General features: G+C 43.8%; 1 protein-coding gene across 6 annotated transcripts; it reads left to right on the plus strand.

The window, feature by feature from the left end:
* The first annotated feature begins 1,230 nt into the window (after positions 1 to 1,230).
* On the plus strand, positions 1,231 to 23,546 carry LOC135509310 (protein FAM107B-like). Of its 6 annotated transcripts, none has more exons than XM_064929849.1 (5): positions 1,231 to 1,477; positions 1,924 to 1,980; positions 18,635 to 18,809; positions 21,155 to 21,311; positions 21,504 to 23,546. In XM_064929849.1, exons 3-5 carry the CDS (start codon positions 18,682 to 18,684, stop codon positions 21,621 to 21,623), a joined length of 405 nt encoding a protein of 134 aa, XP_064785921.1. In that variant the 5' UTR covers positions 1,231 to 1,477; positions 1,924 to 1,980; positions 18,635 to 18,681; the 3' UTR covers positions 21,624 to 23,546. The 6 variants fall into 6 exon arrangements, with proteins under 6 accessions (XP_064785921.1, XP_064785922.1, XP_064785923.1 ...); XM_064929851.1 differs by lacking the exon at positions 1,231 to 1,477 and adding an exon at positions 1,515 to 1,826; XM_064929850.1 differs by lacking the exon at positions 1,924 to 1,980.
* Positions 23,547 to 25,134: the final 1,588 nt, after the last annotated feature.

Raw genomic sequence — 25,134 nt, forward strand, 5'->3', positions numbered from 1 at the left:
GGCAGGCAGAATGGTCAAAACCGGGAAAACTAGAAAACAGGAACTTGAAAAAAACAAGAGCAAGGGGAAAATGCTGGTAGGCTTGATGAACAAAATGAACTGGCAACAGACAAACAGAGAACACAAGTATAAATACACTGGGGATAATGGGGAAGATGGGCGACACCTGGAGGGGGATGGAGATGTTACGTCCGTCGTTAGATGAATGAGACCAAGGCACAGCGTGGAAAGTTTTCATGATTTTTAATACTGAACTCCGACAAAACAACAAAATACAAAATCGAACGTCAAGTTCTGCAGGGCTAGACAGCAACTATGTAAAAACAAGATCCCCCCACACACACACACACACACACTCACACACACACACACACACATACACATGCATATTGACACCATACACTCACACATAGAAAGTCTTTCACAATCTGCCACTCTGTTTATTATCTATACTGATTGCCAAGTCACTTTTACCCCTACCTACATGTACATATTACCTCAATTACCTCAACTACCTCATACCCCTGCATGTTACTCGGCAAGGTAATCCTTGTACATAGCCTCATCATTGTTATTTTATTATGTTACTATTTCAATTATTGATTTTTTACTTGTTAACTCTGCATTCATGGGAAAGGGCAAATAAGTAAGCATTTCACAGTAAAGTCTACACCTGTTGTATTCAAAGCATGTGACAAATAACATTTGATTGAACCCCTTTGGCCCCCTCTCACATGTTCAGTCTTCAGTCTCCCTGGCCATGTGGTCACCGGGGAGATAGTAGCCTAGACTGAAACTGGCAGATCTCTAGTTAAACTAGTGGTTTCAAACAGCAGCTTTAACAGGAGGAGGTAGATGAGCAGACCCAGTAGTGGCTGATCTGTATGAAGATTAACTACTCTACCGCAGCAACATTTAGTCTGCTAACTAATACAATACAATACACACATGTTCTGATAATAGTTGGGATATTTAGCTGAACAAATGCAGTAACATTTTTGAGCGCAAACGTATAAAATTAGTAGATGAAAAGTAGCTTATTAACCTTAAAGGTTTTCTATGTAACGGATGGATGCACTCTTTATATGTGGGTGCCGCTCTGTATTGTGTGTTGCGCGCGCCATCTCCCAGCCACAGCCCATCACTACCCTGCCACGCCCCGCCCCGGGCGTAAGGGGTCTCCCCCATAGAATGTAAAAAAAATATGTCTCTCCCGTCAACAGCTTGAGCAGATAGAGAAAGAGAGGAGGAGTATGACATCACAATGGCCCGCCCATTCAGCATTAATCTATATTTTCTATGGGTCCCGAGTGTGTATGTGTGTGCAGTTGAACAGTTTCGAAGGAGAAAAGCAGAATAGCAGGCAAACCTAAACGGAGAAGTGATCTGGAGACGCACCAATGAGGCTACTAACCACGTTGTCTTTTTAATTATTAAACTAGTCCATTTGGAGAAGTAACGTCGGGATCGAGTTTAGGTAGGTGTGTGTGTGTGTGTGTGTGTGCGTGCGCGCGCGTTTTTGTTCTGTCTGTCTGAGCGCACAGTACACAAAGCAGTGGCCTGCTTTGGTTATAACATATACATTGGGCCGCGTGTAGTGTTCGATATATAATAATCTAGTTTTGTTTAATATTCTTAAAACAAAGCCGCAGTGATAAGTGTTGTATTGGAGGTTATAGAAAAAAACTGAAACTCGGGGCTCATTGTTGCTTCAGAAGCGCATGTTGTTTTTCTTACGAACGGGACAGTGAAGAAAGAAACAGCATACATTTAGAATCAGACCGTTGTTTCGCCCATCTGTCTGCCTCCAATCAATCCTTATAAACGTGAGGAAGTTTAACCTATGAGTTTATGAAATATGTTCTTTTAAATCTTATGAAGCAATGTGTGTGAGTGATTTTTGTACTTATTTGATATCGACAGATAGGACTGCAGGCTACATATTGTTACTGAAGTGGGCTAAGATTCCCGCTTTATCAGGTAGGTGCCTTTTGTTATTTTGGAGTTGGATAGCTGAAGTCTGAGTGATCAACTGTTTATGAGATTGTGTGTCCCCCAGTGTTTGACAGCATCATATAGACATGCCATGATGAACTGCTCTGCTGTCTGGAGCACATGGCCCTAGTAATCACTGACACACTGGTCTATCACTGTCAACCAGAAATCCACTGTGTGTGTGTGTGTGTGTGTGTGTGTGTGTGTGTGTGTGTGTGTGTGTGTGTGTGTGTGTGTGTGTGTGTGTGTGTGTGTGTGTGTAGTCAGTAATACCATATAGACAAGGCTCCTTCTGACAGCTACAGTAGTCAAACCTGAACCATACTCAACTCAGAAGTATCTCAGACAGAAGTGAAACAAGGTATGGGAGAGAGTCAATCTCGAGGTCCATAAAATATTATATTCTACAGATACTAGTTGGAATTGACTCAGAACTCAGAACCACATCTTAAGTAAAGTCATTGGGTCACAGAGGAAATAATTGTCTTGAGTAATTTCTCTGAAGTTCACTTACAGTAATCGGGGCTGCCAGAGAGTTGGAGGGGACAAATATGAATAAAGGGTGAGCAAAAGAGAAGGAGATGGGAGAGATGAGTGAAATAGATGAATAAGAGAAAGGGAGAATATGAATGAGTGAGTTGCACTGTGTTCCAGAGTAGAGAGAGTGAGTGAGTGGGGAAGAGAGGGAAGTGCCAACACATGTGGTAGTCATTTAGAAGGCAGTTTGCTTTACATCTGTTTTCTGATCTTTGAACTACCCCCTCCTTTTCTGTCTTTTTCTCTCTCTATCTTGCTCTCGCCTCCCCTGATCCTGCTCTTTCTTTGTTCATCATGTTTCCCGTATTGGACACACACACACACACACACACACACACACACACACACACACACACACACACACACACACACACACACACACACACACACACACACACACACACACACACACACACGGGTTCCATGGGTTCTCCATGGAATGCAGACATATCATCCCCAGTGATATATCATGGATATACATTACCAACTGCAACGTGCAGCAATACGCCACAAATAGATGTCTGTCTCAGGTATTCTGGAATGGAATGTGTCCCTGTCTCAGGTAATCTGGAATGGAATTTGTCCATATCGCCGGTATTCTGGAATGGAATGTGTCCCTGTCTCTGTTATTCTGGAATGGAATTTGTCCATATCTCAGATTGCACATGTGTTTAGGGCCCTCTAGGTATATACTGTACATCAATCAGTGTGCCATATTTCTCTGTGTCGCTGTGCGGTTGGAGTAGGACAACCATGTTCATTAGTCAGCAGACTATTCTGAGCAGACCTATACTGCCAATGCTGCACATACCTCCCTCTAGCTCTCAGTCTAGTTCTCTCTCTCTCTCTCTCTCTCTCTGATTTAGTTTCCACTAACCTCCTCCCATATGTTTAGCATTTATGAGCCGTAAAGTCTACCTTGTTGCTTATGTGTCTTTGTCTGCGTATTCGTGTGTTTCTTTATGCAAAGAGCTGGTCTTTTAGGGCTTGATCTGCCTCAGATGACTCCGCTAGAGTTGGAAGTTGTGAGTCTGATTGCCACATGCTCCAAATATATATTTGTCTTGGATAAAATCATCTGATCATGTCATAATAAAGACTTGTCTTTGTTATGTGCTCTACAACCACTGGTTCCCTGACAGTAGATCACTTTGCTGAATATGATCTGGATATATGTGTATAGGCTAGGCTAGGCTACATAAGATACAGTGCAGATGCAAAGTTTGGTAACATAATGATTCTGTTACCAAACGTTGCATTTGTACTGATCTTCAAGTAAAATGTGTTTTTGTAAAATGCTCTGTGTAAATTGTAAAACGTAGTCCTTGTGGATAGAGTTGTATGTTGTGTTAAAGTTCTGAATCAGCGTAATTCCTTTACCATGGAATTGCCCATAACCTATAAGCCAATGAAGTGATAGAACCCTAGAACACAAAGGATTTATTTACACCATGCTGGCGCTATGGTTGCCATGGATCCGCATTATGGCGGCATGGGGAGGAGGGGGGGTGGGGATCTGGACTTGATGATAGAGCTGAGGGCTGGAGGCGGTCACACACCTGCAACATGTTTTACTCTATCTTTCTGCCCTACAAATGGTGTTCAATAACATTAATAAAACAGAAGATGGGGCCATACAGCATGTGCTTACACACTTACACACCAACACAGTTTTATTATTACATATTCATACTCGACCTCTCTGAATGTTTATGGCATGGAACAAAGACATGAATGCATGCACACACACACACAACTTCTCTATGGTGTTGCATTGATTTCTCTTCATTGGTTTAGGAGGCTCAATCAGAATAAAGTACCATTACCACACCAGCCACTCTATATTTAAAAGAAAATGGGTTTACACACTGACACACACACACACACACACAGAAACACAGAGAGACTCTAAAAGCTCCCCTCCCAACAGTAAGAGAGCTCGTAGGGCTGAAGGATACAGGACAATGGGAGTTTGAGCTACATTCATTAGATTAACACCTAGGCTGAATCATATGATAAGACATATGATCCTGTATTATTTAACACACACACACACACACACACACACACACACACACACACACACACACACACACACACACACACACACACACACAAACAATCTTTCTTCAGAATGGAGGTACATAACCGCATTACTGTACTTTGAGTTCAGTCGGAAACTAAAGTCACCGAGTAGGCCAACTAACTAACTGTTCATAGTTATTATAATGGGCAAGAGTTTCAGAGCCGTAATTTGTATTTGTATTTATTATGGATCCCCATTATCTGCTGCCAAGGCAGAAGCTACTAATCCTGGGGTCCAGCAAAATTAAGGCAGTTTATACCATTTTAAAAACATTACAATACAATCACAGATTCCACAACACACTGTGTGCCCTCAGGCCCCTACTCCACCACTACCACATATCTACAGTACTAAACTCATGTGTACGTGTGTGTATAGTGCGTATGTTATCGTGTGTGTATGCATATGTATGTGCCTATGTTTATGTTGCTTCACAGTCTCCGCTGTTCCATAAGGTGTAATTTGATCTGGTTTTTAAATCTAATTTTACTGCTTGCATTAGTTACTTGATGTGGAACAGAGTTCCATGTAGTCATGGACAATGTAGTACTGTGCGCCTCCCATAGTCTGTTCTGGACTTTCTGTTCTTTTCTGGTGGCATGTCTTGTGGGCATATTAATATTATTAATATTATTATTAATATTTGCACTCTGTGGACATCCAAGGGCCAGCCGTGCTGCCCTGTTCTGAGGCTATTGCAATTTTCCTAAGTCCCTTTTTGTGGCACCTGACCACACGACAGAACAGTACACCAGGTGCGACAAAACTAGGGCCTGTAGGAACTGCCTTGTTGATAGTGCTGTTATTATGGACAGACTTCTCCCCATCTTAGCTACTGTTATATCAACATGTTTTGACCATGACAATTTGCAATCCAGGGTTACTCCAAGCAGTTTAGTCACGTCAACTTGCTCAATTTCCACATGATTTAGATTTAGTTGATGTTTAGGGTTTAGTGAATGATTTGTCCCTGCGGCTCTTTGTTAAGTGTTGCAGTCATTTTAGTTGCTGTAGTAGCTGACATGTATAGTGTTGAGTTATCCGCATACACAGACACACTGGCTTTACGCAAAGTCAGGGGCATGTCATTAGTAAAGATTGAAGAAAGTAAGGGGCCTAGACACCTGCCCTGGGGAATTCCTGATTCTACCTGGATCATGTTGGACAGGCTTCCATTAAAGAACACCCTCTGTGTTCAGTTAGACAGGTAACTCTTTATCCACAAAATAGTAGGGGTTGTAAAGCCATAACACATACATTTTTCCAGAAGCAGACTATGATCAATAAAATCAAAGCCGCACCGAAGTATAACAAAACAGACCCCACAATATTTTTAATATCAATTTCTCTCAGCCAATCATCAGTCATTTGTGTAAGTACTGTGCTTGTTGAATGTCTTTATCTATAAGCATGCAGAAAGTTTGTTGTCAATTTGTTTACTGTAAAATAGTACTGTATCTGGTCAAACACCATTTTTGTACAAAAGTTTACTAAGGGTTGGTAACAGGCTGATTGGTTGGCTATTTGAGCCAGTAAAGAGGGATTTAGGTATGGGAAAGACTTTTGCTTCCCTCCAAGCCTGGGGGCAAACACTTTCTAGTAGGCTTAAATTGAATCTATGGCAAATAGGAGTGGCAATATCGTACACTACTAAAAAATTACAATGCTTGTCTTTAATAATTTGGTCAGATATATTTGGATATGTAGTATCAGTGTTTGTTGCTGGCATTGTCAACAAAAGTTACACCCATTGAGCTGCAATAATCACATAGCCAGTTGTGAAGAGAAAGAATCCTGCTAAAGCGTTCAATGCCACGATTCAGAGGGCACAGGGCCAGATATGATGGGTCTTTTGTTAGTGTCTAGCAGAGAGTCAATCAGCTCTTTAAAAATCAGTGTCAAGTGTTCAGAGCTTCTTTTCATAATGTCATTAAAACCACATGGACTACGATAGAATCGATTTCCATGTCCAGGCGTAGTACATTCGGGAGCAGCTTAGTAATTTCATTTACTCTCGCTCCTGGATAGGACATTCTTACCATACAGCTTCCCATACAGCTTCCCAAAATCACGTCTGGCGAGAAGGATGAGGAGATCCGTCCACTCCCATGCTTCACAGGATTTGAAGAACCTTTTATGGACTGGCGAGAGCCAGGATAACTTGAGCTCGTTGCTCCCTGCACCTGGTGCAGGCCTCCGACAGATGGAGAAGTCCCGCTCGACCCTGAGCAGGGACGGAAGATTGACGACTTCAAAATCGTAGTAGTAGGCACTGAGGCTGCAGACACAGGCACCAGGACAGCGAAACTATTCGTTGCTTGTTTCCGCTCCGGGCCTCTCGTTGGGAGTGTAGACTGCTTTGCGGGAGGCCGTTGCCTTCGACTTCCACAGCTCGTAACATGCGACCATCGTTGATTGCCTTGCTCCTCTTGCTGTGCGCCTTTAACTCCACTATCAGGGGGAGCTCCGGGCAACACCGGCCAGTCAGATAATGACAAACGACAAGTCGGAGATGCACCCAACAAACGTGAACGCTGTCCAACCACCGGTATAGAAAATGTTAACATTCCACTTCTTACATAGACTGGCAACCTGTGTGATCAAGGAATCCACCTCAAGCCTATAATCCTCGGGCAAGCAAACAATTGCCTCATTGGAACTCTGAGTGATCTGTTTTTTCCCGAAACAAAGCTTAGAACCGTTCATTTATTTCTCCAGACAAAGAGGGCTCCATTGCAAAACTCATCTGGTACCAACTTTGTTAGCTTGATGACTAGCAGCTTAGCGTCTCTGTCAAGCAGTATCAAATCAAATCAAATCAAATTTTATTTGTCACATACACATGGTTAGCAGATGTTAATGCGAGTGTAGCGAAATGCTTGTGCTTCTAGTTCCGACAATGCAGTAATAACCAACAAGTAATCTAACTAACAATTCCTAATCTACTGTCTTATACACAGTGTAAGGGGATAAAGAATATGTACATAAGGATATATGAATGAGTGATGGTACATAGCAGCATAGGCAAGATACAGTAGATGGTATCGAGTACAGTATATACATGTGAGATGAGTATGTAAACAAAGTGGCATAGTTAAAGTGGCTAGTGATACATGTATTACATAAGGATGCAGTCGATGATATAGAGTACAGTATATAGGTATGCATATGAGATGAATAATGTAGGGTAAGTAACATTATATAAGGTAGCATTGTTTAAAGTGGCTAGTGATATATTTACAACATTTCCCATCAATTCCCATTATTAAAGTGGCTGGAGTTGAGTCAGTGTCAGTGTGTAGCTGTATAAAATAGCTATATTGAAGATAGCTTGTTGACAAAAAAGATCGAAAACATTTTATGTCTGTATATTGTGTTTTGCTACATTACAACTCCTGATTTGTGCTGCAATTTACAACAAAACACAAAAGAGAACAAAGACAGTGTATGATAATAACTCCTATTAGTCTGCTTTTGGGACACCTGGTTGTTTGGTGACCAATGTGTTCAATTAGTGTTTGTGGTTTTGTATCATTACCCTGTTCTGTGTGTGTGTGTTTGTGACCCTGTGGTGCATGTGTATGTGTATCTGTCTGTCTCTCACTGTTATGGTATCAAGCATGTTGCTAATGGAAACAGTTGTTGTTTATGCTGTTTTTTGCAGCAGCATGTAAACAAAGGAGACCTAATCCGCGCTACCATACCCTCCATCCAATCAGGGCTTAGCTCACAATAAGAGATCTGCATGGGTCTGACTGTCTTTTCAAACGGTGTGTGCGTTTGTTGAAGTAAGGTCATTCCTCCTCGCGGTGGTGTCTGACCTAAAGTGAAGAGATATGGTTGGTCAGATATACCTTGAGCATTCCTATGCACACATGTGTTGGTCCCAGCTGTGAGGGGGTATATGTGACCCATAGAGCTGCCATTGTGTCAGGGAGACAGGAGAGAGGGACAGCTGCCACCCAAAACAGCCCCCTCTACCCCACCCCCATCATTTGTGAGGCTGGTGTCCAGCAGGGGTGTGTGTGTGTGTGTGTGTGTGTGTGGGGGGGGGGGTTATGAACAGGCTTTGATTTCCCCTTGTCTGTCTGGAGGATAGTGGTTAGTTACACAGCCACCTGTGTATTTCACTCTACTATCCTCTATTCTCTGAGGTGTGTACTGTATGTGTGGATGGGGCCGTGCTCCAGTATTACAATAGTTCTGCAGGTTCATCACATTCCTATGGCGGGACTCAAACTGATGCCTCTGCTCTTTCAATGAGCTCCATTCACTCTTTATTCTGCCTCTGACCCTGCCAGTCATAACGTGTGTGAGTGTGTGTATGATAACACAAGCCTCTCCTTGAAAAATAACCCTTACCAATGGGGGAGGAACATGACGTCACTTTTCCCTCCCAGTATATCTATTCTGTGTCAAACTAAGAGATATGCTGAAGCTCATGGATAAATACCACACTCAGTTGAGTTAAAACAGACAGTTTGTCTTCACAGGTTTCAGAGATACATTGGGTTTTAATGTAGAATTGGGACCAACGAGTTAGCTAGTTGGTTAGTTAGGTAGTTAGCTAGTTTGGTTGGTTAGTTACTTAGTATGACACAGAAAGCTCCTAACAACAGGAAGTACACATTAAGTGGAGCCATCTCACTGTACAGTGTGGAGATTGCCCCACAGGAAGATGCCTGGGTGGGACAAAGAGAGGGAGAGAACATCTCTGTACAGTGTGGAGATTGCCCCACAGGAAGATGCCTGGGTGGGACAAAGAGAGGGAGAGAACATCTCTGTACAGTGTGGAGATTGCCCCACAGGAAGATGCCTGGGTGGGACAAAGAGAGGGAGAGAACATCTCTGTACAGTGTGGAGATTGCCCCACAGGAAGATGCCTGGGTGAGGACAAAGAGAGGGAGAGAACATCTCTGTACAGTGTGGAGATTGCCCCACAGGAAGATGCCTGGGTGGGCAAAGAGAGGGAGAGAACATCCACAGGAAGATGCCACAGGAAGATGCCTGGGTGAGAGGACAAAGAGATGCCTGGGGAGAGAACATCTCTGTACAGTGTGGAGATTGCCCCACAGGAAGATGCCTGGGTGGGACAAAGAGAGGGAGAGAACATCTCTGTACAGTGTGGAGATTGCCCCACAGGAAGATGCCTGGGTGGGACAAAGAGAGGGAGAGAACATCTCTGTACAGTGTGGAGATTGCCCCACAGGAAAATGCCTGGGTGGGACAAAGAGAGGAGAGAACATCTCTGTACAGTGTGGAGATTGCCCCACAGGAAGATGCCTGGGTGGGACAAAGAGAGGGAGAGAACATCTCTGTACAGTGTGGAGATTGCCCCACAGGAAGATGCCTGGGTGGGACAAAGAGAGGGAGAGAACATCTCTGTACAGTGTGGAGATTGCCCCACAGGAAGATGCCTGGGTGGGACAAAGAGAGGGAGAGAACATCTCTGTACAGTGTGGAGATTGCCCCACAGGAAGATGCCTGGGTGGGACAAAGAGAGGGAGAGAACATCTCTGTACAGTGTGGAGATTGCCCCACAGGAAGATGCCTGGGTGTGGCAAAGAGAGGGAGAGAACATCTCTGTACAGTGTGGAGATTGCCCCACAGGAAGATGCCTGGGTGTGGCAAAGAGAGGGAGAGAACATCTCTGTACAGTGTGGAGATTGCCCCACAGGAAGATGCCTGGGTGTGGCAAAGAGAGGGAGAGAACATCTCTGTACAGTGTGGAGATTTGCCCCACAGGAAGATGCCTGGGTGTGGCAAAGAGAGGGAGAGAACATCTCTGTACAGTGTGGAGATTTGCCCCACAGGAAGATGCCTGGGTGTGGCAGGAAGAGAGAGGGAGAGAACATCTCTGTACAGTGTGGAGATTGCCCCACAGGAAGATGAACATCTCTGTACAGTGTGGAGATTGCCCCACAGGAAGATGCCTGGGTGTGGCAAAGAGAGGGAGAGAACATCTCTGTACAGTGTGGAGATTGCCCCACAGGAAGAGATGAACATCTCTGTACAGTGTGGAGATTGCCCCACAGGAAGATGCCTGGACAAAGAGAGGGAGAGAACATCTCACTGTACAGTGTGGAGATTGCCCCACAGGAAGATGCCTGGGTGTGGCAAAGAGAGGGAGAGAACATCTCTGTACAGTGTGGAGATTTGCCCCACCAGAAGATGCCTGGGCGGGACAAAGAGAGGGAGAGAACATCTCACTGTACAGTGTGGAGATTGCCCCACAGGAAGATGCCTGGGTGTGGCAAAGAGAGGGAGAGAACATCTCTGTACAGTGTGGAGATTTGCCCCACAGGAAGATGCCTGGGTGGGGCAAAGAGAGGGAGAGAACATCTCTGTACAGTGTGGAGATTTGCCCCACAGGAAGATGCCTGGGTGGGGCAAAGAGAGGGAGAGAACATCTCTGTACAGATAGGTTTATGAACAAAGCTACATATATCCTTTGCTATAAACCCAACGTTGAATTGCATTGAATTCATTATACTGTATGTCGGGCAGAGATGAGCGTTTGACTCAGGAATGTTTCCTTTCACGACCTCTACAAGCCGAAACGTGAAATGAAATAACCGGGTGGACCTTTTGGCGGTAGGAATGTGAGACAATATATCCACCGGAAAGTACAATTACATCATGTGCACAAGATGAAATACATGCACTAGCACATGCTTCAGGTGATAGAAATCTGAACACACTACCAGCACTTTGAAATGTCGAAGAAATGATACTTTTTTTTATGGATATATTATCTCAAATTCCGATCGCCAAAAGGAACAACCGCACGGGCAACTGGTAAAGTATGTTAACTTTTCATTTTATTCAATGTTCTGGCTTGTAGAGGTCGTGAGAGGAAACGTTCCTGATTCAAACAGTAATTTCTGCCCGACGTAGAATTGAATCCGAACTCGAGCCGCTCGTACACTCTGACCATGGCATGTTAAATGCTCAGGTCATGGTTGGGAAATGCTGCTGTTGCACTTTCACTTCCCAGAAAAGACAAGTTTGCACAAGCTGCAATGGACAAGAATGGTGTACTTGAGGAAACCAACATTCTCTGTGCCTGTAGACATGATGTTGTGGTGTGTCTCTTGGCTGGTAGCTATACTGCTAAACCCCTCAGTGGAAGGCTGACACTGATAGGATGTGTTGTACTTGGGCTGTCTCGCTGTTTTCACTGTTCCCTGAGGAATGACATCAGGGCTGATTAGAGTTCACAAATGTTCCATTTCACTGTTTCATTATTCTCAGTGTCATGAATGTACAGCCTTACAGGGCTCCTCCTAGTGAACTGAAGTGGCGTTTGTAGTTCAGTTCACATTCCTAGTGTCTGACACAGAGCATGCCTGGCATGACTCACTCAGCTCTATGTGGGTGTGTGTTCTGAGAAAAGTCTGATGTATAGAACCAGAACCCCAATTTGACGTCATTCAGTGTGTATGTGAAGGGAGCGGTGATCTCCCAGCAGTCATTCAGGGAAGAGACCCTAAAATTCCAGCCCTCTCCTCAGCCCCTTCAAATTCGAGCTCTGGGACAGGAAATACTAACCAAACCTCAGCCACCCGAAACTCATTCTGGGTGTGTGCGCTTCGTGTGGGGACCTGAGTGAGAAACAACATTTGAGCTGCTAAATGTCACTGTTCCACATATTCCTCCATTCCCCTCCTCCTCCTCATCTCTCCATCTCTCCTCTGTCAGTTAGAAGGCTGTATATCTCTATCTTTTCCTCAGGGTTTTCTTCATAGCTAAATGTTTTTATTTATTATTTCACCTTTATTTAACCAGGTCGGCCAGTTGAGAACAAGTTCTCATTTACAACTGCGACCTGGCCAAGATAAAGCAAAGCAGTGCGACATAAACAACACAGAGTTACACATGGAATAAACAAACGTGCAGTAAATAACACAATAGAAAATCTATATACAGTGTGTGCAACTGTAGTAAGTTTGCCGATGAATATGAAGCGAGGGCCAGCCAGTGAAAGCATACAGGTCGCAGTCGTGGGTACTATATGGGGCTTTGGTGACAAAAATGATGGCACTGTGATAGACTGCACCCAATTTGCTGAGTAGAGTGTTGGAGGCTATTTTGTAAATGACATCACCGAAGTCAAGGATCGGTAGGATAGTCAGTTTTACGAGGGTATGTTTGGCAGCATAAGTGAAGAATGCTTTGTTGCGAAATAGGAGGCCGATTCTAGATTTAATTTTGGATTGGAGATGCTTAATGTGAGTCTGGAAGGAGAGTGTACAATCTAACTAGACACCTAGGTACTTGTAGTTGTCCACATATTCTAAGTCAGAACCATCAAGACTAGTGATGCTAGACGGGCAGGCGGGTGTGGGCAGCGATCGTTTGAAGAGCATGCTATTAGTTTTACTTGCATTTAAAAGCATTTGGAGGCAACAGAAGGAGTGTTGTATGGCATTGAAGCTCATCTGGAGGTTTGTTAGCACAGTGTCCAAAGAGGGGCCAGAAATATACAAAATGGTTTCGTCTGCATAGAGGTGGTTCCCCGAGAATCACCAGCAGCAAGAGTGACATCATTGATGTATACAGAGAAGAGAGTCGGCCCGAGAATTGAACCCTGTGGCACCCCCATAGAGCCCGCCAGAGGTTTGGACAACAGGCCCTCCGATTTGACACACTGAACTCTATTTGAGAAGTAGTTGGTGAACCAGGCGAGGCAGTCATTTGAGAAACCAAGACTGTTGAGTCTGCCGATGAGAATGCGGTGATTGACAGAGACGAAAGCCTTGGCCAGGTCGATGAAGACGGCTGCACAGTATTGTCTTTTATTGATAGCGGTTATGATATCGTTTAGGACCTTGAGCGTGGCTGAGGTGCACCCTTGACCAGCTCCAAAACCAGATTGCATAGCGGAGAAGGTACGGTGGGATTCGAAATGGTCGGTGATCTGTTTGTTAATAACTTGGCTTTCAAAAACTTTAGAAAAGCAGGGTAGGATAGATGTAGGTCTGTAACAGTTTGGGTCTAGAGTGTCTACCCCTTTGAAGAGGGGAATGACCAGCGGCAGCTTTCCTATCTTTAGGGTTCTCAGATGATACGAAAGTGGTTGAACATGCTAGTGATAATGATTGCAACAATTGCGGTGGATAATTTTAGAAAGAGAGGGTCCAGGTTGTCTAGCCCAGCTGATTTGTAGGGGTCCAGATTTTGCAGCACATTCAGAACATCAGCTATCTGGATTTGGGTGAAGGAGAAATGGTGGGGGCTTGGGCAAGTTGCTGTGGGGTGTGCAGAGCTGTTGACCGGGGTAGGGGTAGCCAGGTGGAAAGCATGGCCAGCCTTAGAAAAATGCTGATTGAAATTCTCGATTATCGGAGATTTATCGGTGATGACAGTGTTTCCTATCCTCAGTGCAGTGGGCAGCTGGGAGGAGGTGCTCTTATTCTCCATGGACTTTACAGTGTCCCAGAACCTTTTGGAGTTTGTGCTATAGGATGCAAATTTCTGTTTGAAAGCGAGCCTGTGCTTTCCTAACTCCCTGTGTATGTGTGTGTTGTTTGTTGTTGTGGGGGGGTAGGGGGACATATCTCTCCCTCTCACTCTGAGAGCATCAGAACTACATGAACAAAGTGAAAGGGGTTCTCTCAACCTCCGACCTTGCAATAAGCAAGTGTAATTTCCCATAATTTAGATTATTTTAGTCTAAATCATCTCACAACTTGCACTCAACTGTCACTGTTCCACCATCACCATGGTGACCAGTCATCACTCACACCCTCGGCACCAGGCCAACAACAGAAAGTTTGTGTGTGCATGCCCGACATACGTGAGTGTGTGCATGCATGTCTGTTGAAACTTGTAGTGCTGCTGTTAGTTCAAACCCAACGAAGAGCAAGCAATGCTGATGCAATATCCTAGTGCAGCACTCTGTGTGCTGTGCCAGGACTGTCATTCAATTAGCCCTAATGCAGCCTGCAAGGGTAGACACAGGGACGCACATGCACACCTCCTTTACACACACACATCTCCTTTATACACACACATCTCCTTTATACACACACATCTCCTTTATACACACACATCTCCTTTATACACACACATCTCCTTTATACACACACTCACACCGCCATTCCCTCCCTTCCTCCCTCTCACTCTGTCCTACTTAAAAATATAAACACAAATGGACACCCAATCAGAAAGTGCTCACCCATTAGTTCACTATTAGTATAGTATTTCTTTTGAGATGTTGGTTTCCCAGTGTCACTCACACACAGGATGTGAGGTCATAGTCGCGTAGAGTTGGTGGCAGGGGTGACATGCAAAGAGTAAAAAAAAAGATGAAAACTGCAGTTTGACTCCTCTCCTCTCCTGTGTGGGCAGTACAACAGTGTCTTCTGAACATATAGCAGTGTGTTTACAGTGTTAGTTCCTCTGTGTTGAGGTTGTCGGACATAACTGGATCTCAATTGCATGCTTGTCTCGTCTTCTCTACTCGCCTCTTCCTAGGTCCCTCCCCTCTGACATTCTCCTCCAATGGGTTTTGAGAGGGAGGCAAGAGGACGCGAGAAGTATGCAATTGAGATTCTCAAATAAAAGCCGCCTGGTTCCTACACCTATAAAAATGAAGGAGCTGTTTTAATTGGGATGCCTGGAATAGCAGGAATGTACACACACACACACACACACACACACACACACACACACACACACACACACACACACACACACACACACACACACACACACACACACACACACACACACACACACACACACACACACGGTGTTGAAAGCTTTGACCTATAAATGGTGATTGGGTCTTAGTGTTATATGTCCCACAGGATAAGGTGTGTGTGTGTGTGTGTGTGTGTGTGTGTGTGTGTGTGTGTGTGTGTGTGTGTGTGTGTGTGTGTGTGTGTGTTTGGGTGTGTTTTTTTTACTGTCATGTGTGTCACCTTCCTAGGCAAAGGATTCATCTGGGGCGTATGACCACACAGACGGTTGAGTGACCAACTAGATGGGAAAGAAAGGACAGAGCTCTCTGTGACAGTATTGTAGTGCGCAAGTCTGGTGGCAGTATGTCCCACCTCTCTGAATGTCTGTCTGTCTCAGGCAAGAAGGGAGAGGACATGTCTCCATACTCTTCCCTTTTATTATTTAAAAAAAAACACAGGTAGATTTTCCGAACTATATTTTCACCAGTCCGGTCGTCCTTGATAATTGGTCACGAAGAAAAGGAGATGAAAAGGAGATGAGGATAGTAAAATCAGACTATTGAGATGTAGCCCATCTGGGACTTTAGAGGGGACAGTAGTTGAGCGTTGGCCCTTTCTACTATGTCCCTATGTCACTTCCTTTTCCCATGAGGCGAGGAAGTGGAACTGCCACCAGATGTGTTAAAACCAAACGGATGCTTTGTTAACACCCCCCACCTGCTTGCTCCGCTACCCACTGCTCTCACTTACGGTTATTGCTTTTGATGTACACAATCAGCACACGCACACCCACAGCACAGACACGCATACACACAGTATGCATGAGCACACACACTATTGCCTTCATATGAAATACACAGGGGTTATGTGTAGTTATGACGGCAAAACGTTTTGCTTTGCTCAAGTGCAATGTCTGCACATGTATACCCCACAAGGTGTAAAAAACAATAGTCTCATCTCTCACATAATGGGATCTAACTATCATCTTTCTGTTTTTCTTTGTCGACTGTTCCTCTCTGAGGATGTTCCTCTCATGCAAATTATTTATCGACTGCTCCTCTCATGCAAATACTTAGTACATCTGGCCCTCATCAAGAGAAAAACCCCATTCAAAACGCGTGGGAGACATGGTTGTTTATCGTCTCTTTGTTATGTAACTGGCTCTTTGTTATGGTCTTCACTGGGATGTGAGGCAGCAGCGAGCTCTAGTGGTGAGATAGAAACATTACATATCTTCAGGGCACTTGTTTTTAATGGGACATATAGTATTACAACTCCATGCTTGTGATGTTATTTTTGATGATGTTTAGAACTTATGTTTTTATTATTTTTTATTATGAAGTAGGCTGCAGGCCTATGTTTTTGGTCATGTAGCCTACACTGCGTGATGCTGATGATGGGGGCGGCAGGGTAGCCTAGTGGTTAGAGCATTGGAATAGCAACCGAAAGGTTGCAAGTTTGAATCGCCGAGCTGACAAGGTACAAATCTGTCGTTCTGCCCCTGAACAGGCAGTTAACCCACTGTTCGTAGGCCGTCATTGAAAATAAGAATTTGTTCTTAACTGACTTGCCTAGTAAAATAAAGGTAAAATAAAAAAATAAAAAAATCCATTCTGAGAAATGCTTCTTATGTCATAGGCTATGAAATGTTACCATTACCTAAGTAATGCCCACAGTTCTAACATCTCAGAGTAATTTTGGCCTAGGCTACTAATTCATAGAAACACATACACATTGGAATGCAACCAATTACACACCTAGCTCACCTTTGAACTCTGAGAAAGAAAATAGCTTGTTGTCGGTTATTTGATGTTTCCAGAGAGAGAGAGAGAGAGCGAGAGAGAGAGAGAGAGAGAGAGAGAGAGAGAGAGAGAGAGAGAGAGTGTGTTAGTGAGGGGAGGGGAGGGCATGTGTGTAGTGGGCTGCTATTAAATAATAGTGCATCTCATCAAAGCTCATTCCAACCAGAGGCTCCATTCTCGCCTCAGTAGAATAGCTGCGTGCACACAGACCAGCAGGAGCTCCTCTGTTTTCTCTTCTCCTGTCCAGAGGTCATACCAGGCTATTGATAATACAGTACCACTATTATTATTATTATTATTACTATGACTTCAAATCAATAGTCCAGATGGCAACTATGTGTAGAATACCAGTTTTTCCTCACCTCCTGCAGGGTAAGTTGGAGAGTTTGTGTGTTGTTTGATGAACACTTGACGCCTTCTAGCCGGTCTTATTATGCATATGTTTTACTGATATAAGTGTATCTCATACCTTTTTATACCTGGCTATGGTAATGAATGGATACGGGGTTAGATGTATGCATGTCTGTGTGGGTACTGTTATCCTGATTGTCAGTAGTTGTGGCGTTATGAAGTTATCTGTGTCGGGATAGCCATACTTCATGTTCTATCATGAGTTTTCGAATACAATGGATTGTCTCCAAGGGGGAAAAGGGTCTTGGACACACAAATCAGCTGTAGGCTATATGAAATAGATAAAGCATCTATCTAGAACATATAGGCTACTATCCATACATAGCACTCATTCATTTGGTGGGTGCAGGAAATTGTGCTCTGATGATCTGAATAGAACCAAATGTATGAAATGGAAATGTGTCACCTTTTATATTTGGATATTGAAAGCAGTTTGTGAGAATAGGTCATGAGATGAACTCCCTGTTTGATGATTGATGTCTGATTGGCTTCGCAACTAGTATTCTATGTGTGTAGTAATATATCCCAATGCAATCTCTGTATAGTATTTTAAATACAGAATATCCATACAAAGAAGTGGAGATTTGTATATGTTTGTATTGTTGTTCTCAGAGCGGCATTTGAGAAACCTGCAGTGAGAGCAGTCTGTCTGTATGCAGATATGGTTCTCCTTATGGAGAATAGAACATTCCTGTGGTGGAAGGGAATGATTATATAACTCCAGACTCTGCCATCAGTAGTGGGGGTCGTAAGGTCTGGGCACAGAAACACACAATGCCTTAAAACAGCTACATGTAATGGTGCCTACAGTGAGGTGTGATTTTAGAATGTGTGTGTGTGTGTGTGTGTGTGTGTGTGTGTGTGTGTGTGTGTGTGTGTGTGTGTGTGTGTTTGTGTGTGTGTTGTGTGTGTGTGTGTGTGTGTGTGTGTGTGTGTGTGTGTGTGTGTGTGTGTGTGTGTGTGTGTGTGTGTGTGTGTGTGTGTGTGTGTGTGTGTGTGTGAGTGAGTGAGTGAGTGAGTGAGTGAGTGAGTGAGTAGTTAACCGTTACAGTAGTAAATTAATCAAGTAAATTAATCATCTAATAAATGACTAATAACATAATGAATCCCCTCAGATCGGTGTGTGGACACAGGTCTGTCTCTGTCTCTGGGCAGCAGTGTAATGGCCGAGCCGGACTATCTGGAGGGGGACTGTGAGGAGCTGATCAAACCCAAGAAACTGTTGAACCCAGTCAAGGGCTCCAGAAACCACCAGGACCTCCATCGAGAACTCATGATGAACCAAAAGAGGTGAGGGTACTGGGGGCAACACAACACACACTACACCTCTCCTTCTTCTCCTCCATTTCTCCTGTTTCTACTGCATTTTCTTTCCCAGTTGTCTGATTCCCAGATCCCTGTCTTACTCAAAAGAGGGAAACTGTAAACAAGTTTCTATTCATCAATGGAGGATAAACACCAGTTTAGCTTCCATTGACTGACCCACACAGGGCTTATCACTGTGTTATGGTAGACATAAATCCTGGCCCTGACTGAGGATGGATGAAGTCCAAGACAATGAGGGTGGTTATGAACAGTTTATAATCCTCACCTTCAACTCAGACTTTTGACTGTGTGATCTATCAGAGGTTTATGATCACCTACCGTTTCTGTTCATAATCCAGTGTTTCCTCGGGGTCAGATAGGCTGTCCTACGTCTATTGGTTAATGTTAGGATAGAGGTTTTAGTTAGCTGATCCTAGATCTGTTGTTGTGACTGTGTGACAGCGTTCTACTGCGGCGTGTTGCTATGACATGACATCCTGTATCGGGTTCACCCCGCGGGAGACACATCACGGTAGTGTTATGTCAACCTTAATGCATGAAACTTTAATAAGAACTGTTATATAAAACCTTTAGTGCATTCTGCTGTCTCAGAACTATTAGGTAAAAACATGCTCTTACTGCACGCAAATGTTCCTCCTACCTGAACACTTTCAATATTAGTATGGCACAGAAGCACGCGACAATCACAATCTATAACTGTAACGACGTTCTTCGTTTGTCGAAGGAAAGTCGGACCGAAATGCAGCGTGTTGGTTACTCATGTTTATTAATGAAACAAATAACGAAACTATACATGAAATAACTATAAATACAAAACAACAAAACGGAACGTGAAACCTATTACAGCCTGACTGGTGAACACTAACACAGAGACAGGAACAATCACCCACGAAATACAAAGCGAAACCCAGGCTACCTAAATACGGTTCCCAATCAGAGACAACGAGAATCACCTGACTCTGATTGAGAACCGCCTCAGGCAGCCAAACCTATGTAACACACACCCCTAATCAGCTACAATCCCAATAACTAAAAAAAACCACTAAGAATACAACAAACAATAAACCCATGTCACACCCTGGCCTGACCAACTAATTAACTAAAACACAAAATACTAAGACCAAGGTGTGACAATAACTTTTACAATTTATAATGGTGTTTCCGGTGAAAAGCTCTGCCTCTGCACTGAGTGGGTGGGTAAAAGAAATGGGTGGGTCTTGGTAAATTCTGAATTGAATTTTAGATTTTTTTGGGCTGAATGTTTTTGTAGTACCTTCAGTTGCCACTGGGAAAGATGTAAGTTACAGAATGGACCGTGGCAGAAAATCACACTGGTTATGAGTGTATGCTCACTTGCGTTCATGTGTGACTGAGGGAACATTGTGCAAGGAGAATTAGAACACCATCTCCCACAGAGGGTCTCTCACTCTCCTCAACTACCTCTGATGTTCAGACACACATACACACGCGTGTGCACAGAGAAGAGAACTGCATCTTTGAGACTCTAATTTAACATCTTTTGAAATCACTTACTCAGGTCAGGCTATATAACACACTTCTATCCTACTAGATATTGTCTATTCAGAACACTCATTTACGTTCTCCTGTTTTTGTCCTACTGAACAACATGTTCAATTAAAACCAGGGCAATCAATAATGTAGTTAGACACTGCATGAATGAATTGAAAACAACAGTGTTTGAGGGTTCAGATTTGAGGCTTTAATATAATGGTAATATTGTAGTCATCTCACTAATAGGTGTTTGTACTCTTTCAGATTGAATATCTGAATCCTAAATCCCGAACCTTACACAGTAGTATAACAACAAAACGTAAACGCCTGTTTCGTCAATGGCATGTCATCTCTGGCAGAAGGGACAGCTCAATGAAAGAGCTATATTAGGAAAGAGGTTGATATGATTTGTAGACAGGCGGATACTTTTGATTGATTGATGTTCACTAATTGTGTGTCTCAACACTGATCTGTGTGTATGGTCAAATCAAGACCCGCCACCATCATACATTTCATCACATAATCTCAATCTCCTAGTCCCAATCCCAATTCCTGTCCAGTCCAGCCATGGCCCCTAGCTTGCCTAAGATTACTAGATGTAGGCTAATCTGGGATGGCTTAGCTTTATGTAACTTTCTCTGAATATGAAGTGACAGATAGATCAATGTAGAACTGCCTGTCTCTGTCCGTACTGTAATCAGGTCAATTATTAGTTGTGTGTGTCTGTGTAAGTAAAGTGCCTTGTCATTGGCTGTGGAAGTACCATAATAACATCTGTGATTGGTTGCTTCTCCAAGGGGCCTAGCTCCCCAGAACAAACCAGAGCTCCAGAAGGTTCTGGAGAAGAGGAAGAGAGAGCAGGTCCTCAAGGCCCAGAGGGAGGAGCAGGAGGCCCACACCAAGAGGAGCGACCTGGAGATAGAGCTCATGAAGAGACAACAGAAACTAGAACAGGTAGAGACACACACACACACACACACACAGTGTTACTCATACACACCCAACACTGTAAAGATGGACAGACTGACAGCATTTGAGAAAATAAATACAGAGCGAGAGGGAAAGGACAGTTGGGGATCACACACAAGCTAACATGTACTTGTACTAACATGTAACCTAACTTTCTTGTCTATCTTGTATGTTTAGCTTGAGTTGGACCAGCAGAAGGATGAGGAGGAGCAGGAGAACACCCCTGAGTTTGTGAAGATGAAGAGCAACCTGAGAAGGACCAAGCAGGAGGCCAATGGGGAGGAACTTACCACTTAGGGAGCCACGGGTGGTGTGTTTGTGTGTGTGGAAAAATAGAAAGCAACTGTGTACTGTACATAGAGGAATGTTTGTGCATATGTGAGTGTGTATGCCTGTGTGCAGATTCAATGGCACATTTTATCTGATATGGACTTCCTGATTTATCTGACCCTGTTGAGAAAGACTTAAAGACTACAGACCAATTTGTCTGCCCACTACAGACCAGCAGTACTACATACCTCTTTGTCTGTCCACTACAGTACTCCCCTCACCACAGTACTCGCCTCACCACAGTACTCGCCTCACCTCAGCCAGAGAGGAGACTTAGCCACCTGTACTCACCTCAGCCTCTCCACTCAACACACGGACGGAGAGGAGACTTAACATGAACGTGCTACACGTGAAGAACAGCCAGTCAATCTTCTGGGGAGATCTGATGCAGGGACCAACAGAACCAACACAATAGAGTTTCCATTCCCTCTGTCTCCTGTCTTCCCCTCTGTCTCCTGTCTTCCCCTCTGTCTCCTGTCTCCCCCTCTGTCTCCTATCTTCCCCTCTGTCTCCGCCTCTGTCTCCTGTCTTCCCCTCTGTCTCCTGTCTTCCCCTCTGTCTCCTGTCTACCCCCTGTCTCCTGTCTTCCCCTCTGTCTCCTGTCTTCCCCTCTGTCTCCTGTCTTCCCCTCTGTCTCCTGTCTTCCCCTCTGTCTCCTGTCTTCCCCTCTGTCTCCTGTCTCCCCCTCTGTCTCCTATCTTCCCCTCTGTCTCCGCCTCTGTCTCCTGTCTTCCCCTCTGTCTCCTGTCTTCCCCTCTGTCTCCTGTCTACCCCCTGTCTCCTGTCTTCCCCTCTGTCTCCTGTCTTCCCCTCTGTCTCCTGTCTTCCCCTCTGTCTCCTGTCTTCCCCTCTGTCTCCTGTCTCCCCCTCTGTCTCCTATCTTCCCCTCTGTCTCCGCCTCTGTCTCCTGTCTTCCCCTCTGTCTCCTGTCTTCCCCTCTGTCTCCTGTCTTCCCCTCTGTCTCCTGTCTCCCCCTCTGTCTCCTGTCTTCCCCTCTGTCTCCTGTCTCCCCCTCTGTCTCCTGTCTTCCCCTCTGTCTCCTGTCTTCCCCTCTGTCTCCTGTCCACCCTTCTCTCCAGCCACAGAAAGCTCTTCTTTATGTTGTTGTTTTCATTATCAGAACCCAGAATGGAAAAGCGGACACTGGATGGACTCTTCAAGCTGTGTTTTGTAAAAATGCCAAATTAATGTACTGTTGTTATTTATGTTTATGTTTGTAGTATTTTAGCCCCATGTAGGGAGATATAGACATCTCAGATTAGTTTTACAGCTCATTGTGTGGTGCATGAACAGAGGGATATACTACAAAGCAGGATCAATGAGTCAGCCAGCTAACTTTGAATAACAACCAGAAATAACTTTTAGATATGTGTTTTTGGTCGTTAAGTCAATTAGAGCATGCCATTTCAAAATTATATAAAAAGTAAGTTATTTCAGAATATTTGGGCAAGTTAGCTGGCCAAGTCATTGATCCTACTTTGTAGTATATCCCTCAGGAGAGGACAAGTGTGTGGTTGTGTGAAAAAAACACCCAGATAGTTTTTTTTATTTTAAACATGCCACTTCTTCAGCTAATGCTCTTTGAAGCAATACTAGAACTCCCCAAAGTGTGCAAGTAGTCTTTTATTTCTATAATTATAATAAATAGATTTTTTTTAATGAATAAAGGGGATATTAAATTAGTCTTATTTTGGATGTGAGGTCGGCAGAGATGATGTCATGTACCAGGAAGTAAGTGGACATGGGAGCCAACTTTTCCAATAATTGCATTTGGTTCTATGCTTCGTTTATGTGCTTCCCTGAATCTCTGGGTAAGATTGTAAGACAATCCTCTCCTCTGTCCCTCTGCAGATTTAACATCTTATTTTAAATAAATATAATTTAACTGCTCACACTCTGTGTGTCGTTCTTCAAAATGTGCTTATATATACAGTACCAGTCAAAAGGTTGGACACACCTACTCATTGAAGGATTTTTCTTTATTTTTTTGTATTTTCTACATTGGAGAATGAGACATCAAAACTATGAAATAACACATATGGAATCACGTAGTTACCAAAAAAGTGTCAAACAAATCAAAATATATTTGAGATTTGAGATTCTTGAAAGTAGCCACCACTTCCTTGATGACAGCTATGCACACTCTTGGCATTCTCTCAACCAGCTTCATCTGGAATGCTTTTCCAACAGTCTTGAAGGAGTTTCCACATATGCTGAGCACTTGTTGACTGCTTTTCCTTCACTCTGCGGTCCAACTCATCCCAAACCATCTCAATTGAGTTGAGGTTGGGTAAGTGTGGAGGCCAGGTCATCTGATACAGCATTACATCACTCAATCTTGGTCAAATAGCCCTTACACAGCCTGGAGGTGTGTTGGGTCATTGTCCTGTTGAAAAACAAATGATAGTCCCACTAAGCGCAAAACCAGATGGGATGGCATATTGCTGCAGAATGCTGTGGCAGCCATGCTGGTAAAGTATGCCTTGAATTCTAAATAAATCACTGACAGTGTCACCAGCCAAGCACCATCACACCACCACACCTCTTCCTACATGCTTCACGGTGGGAACCACACATGAGGATATCATCCGTTCCCCACTCTGCATCTCACAAAGGCACAGCGGTTGGAACCAAAAATCTCAAATTTGGACTCATCAGACCAAAGGACAGATTTCTACCGGTCTAATGTCCATTGCTCGTGCTTCTTGGCCCAGGCAAGTCTCTTCTTATTATTGGTGTCCTTTAGTAGTGGTTTCTCTGCAGAAATTTGACTATGAAGGCCTGACTCACGCAATCTCCTCTGAACAATTTACATTGAGATGTGTCTGTTACTTGATCTCTGTGAAGCATTTATTTGGGCTGCAATCTGAGGTGCAGTTAACTCTAAAGAACTTATCCTCTGCAGCAGAGGTAACTGGGTCTTCCTATCCTGTGGCGGTCCTCATATGAGCCAGTTTCATCATAGAGCTTGATTGCTTTTGAGGCTGCACTTGAAGAAACTTCAAAGTTCTTGATATTTTCCAGACAGACTGACTTTCATGTCTTAAAGTAATGACGGACTGTCGTTTCTCTTTGCTTTTCTTTGCTGTTCTTGCCATAATATGGACTTGGTCATTTACCAAATAGGGCTATCTTCTGTATACCACCCCTACCTTGTCACAACACAACTGATTGGCTCAAACGCCTTAAGAAGGAAAGAAATTCCACAAATTCACTTTTAACAAGGCACACATGTTAATTGAAATGCATTTCACCTAATGAAGCTGGTTGAGAGAATTCCAAGTGTGCAAAGCTGTCATCAAGGCAAAGGGCGGCTACTTATAAATATAAATATATGTTGATTTGCTTAACACTTATTTGATTACTACATGATTCGGCAGGCTATCCAATTGGTAGTTACAGTCTTTTCCCATCGCTCAACTCACGTATGGACTCGGGAGAAACGAAGGTCGAGAGCCATGCGTCCTCCAAAACAAGA

This window comes from Oncorhynchus masou, chromosome 22 (genome assembly GCF_036934945.1).
Source record: "Oncorhynchus masou masou isolate Uvic2021 chromosome 22, UVic_Omas_1.1, whole genome shotgun sequence".
Lineage (NCBI taxonomy): Eukaryota > Metazoa > Chordata > Actinopteri > Salmoniformes > Salmonidae > Oncorhynchus > Oncorhynchus masou.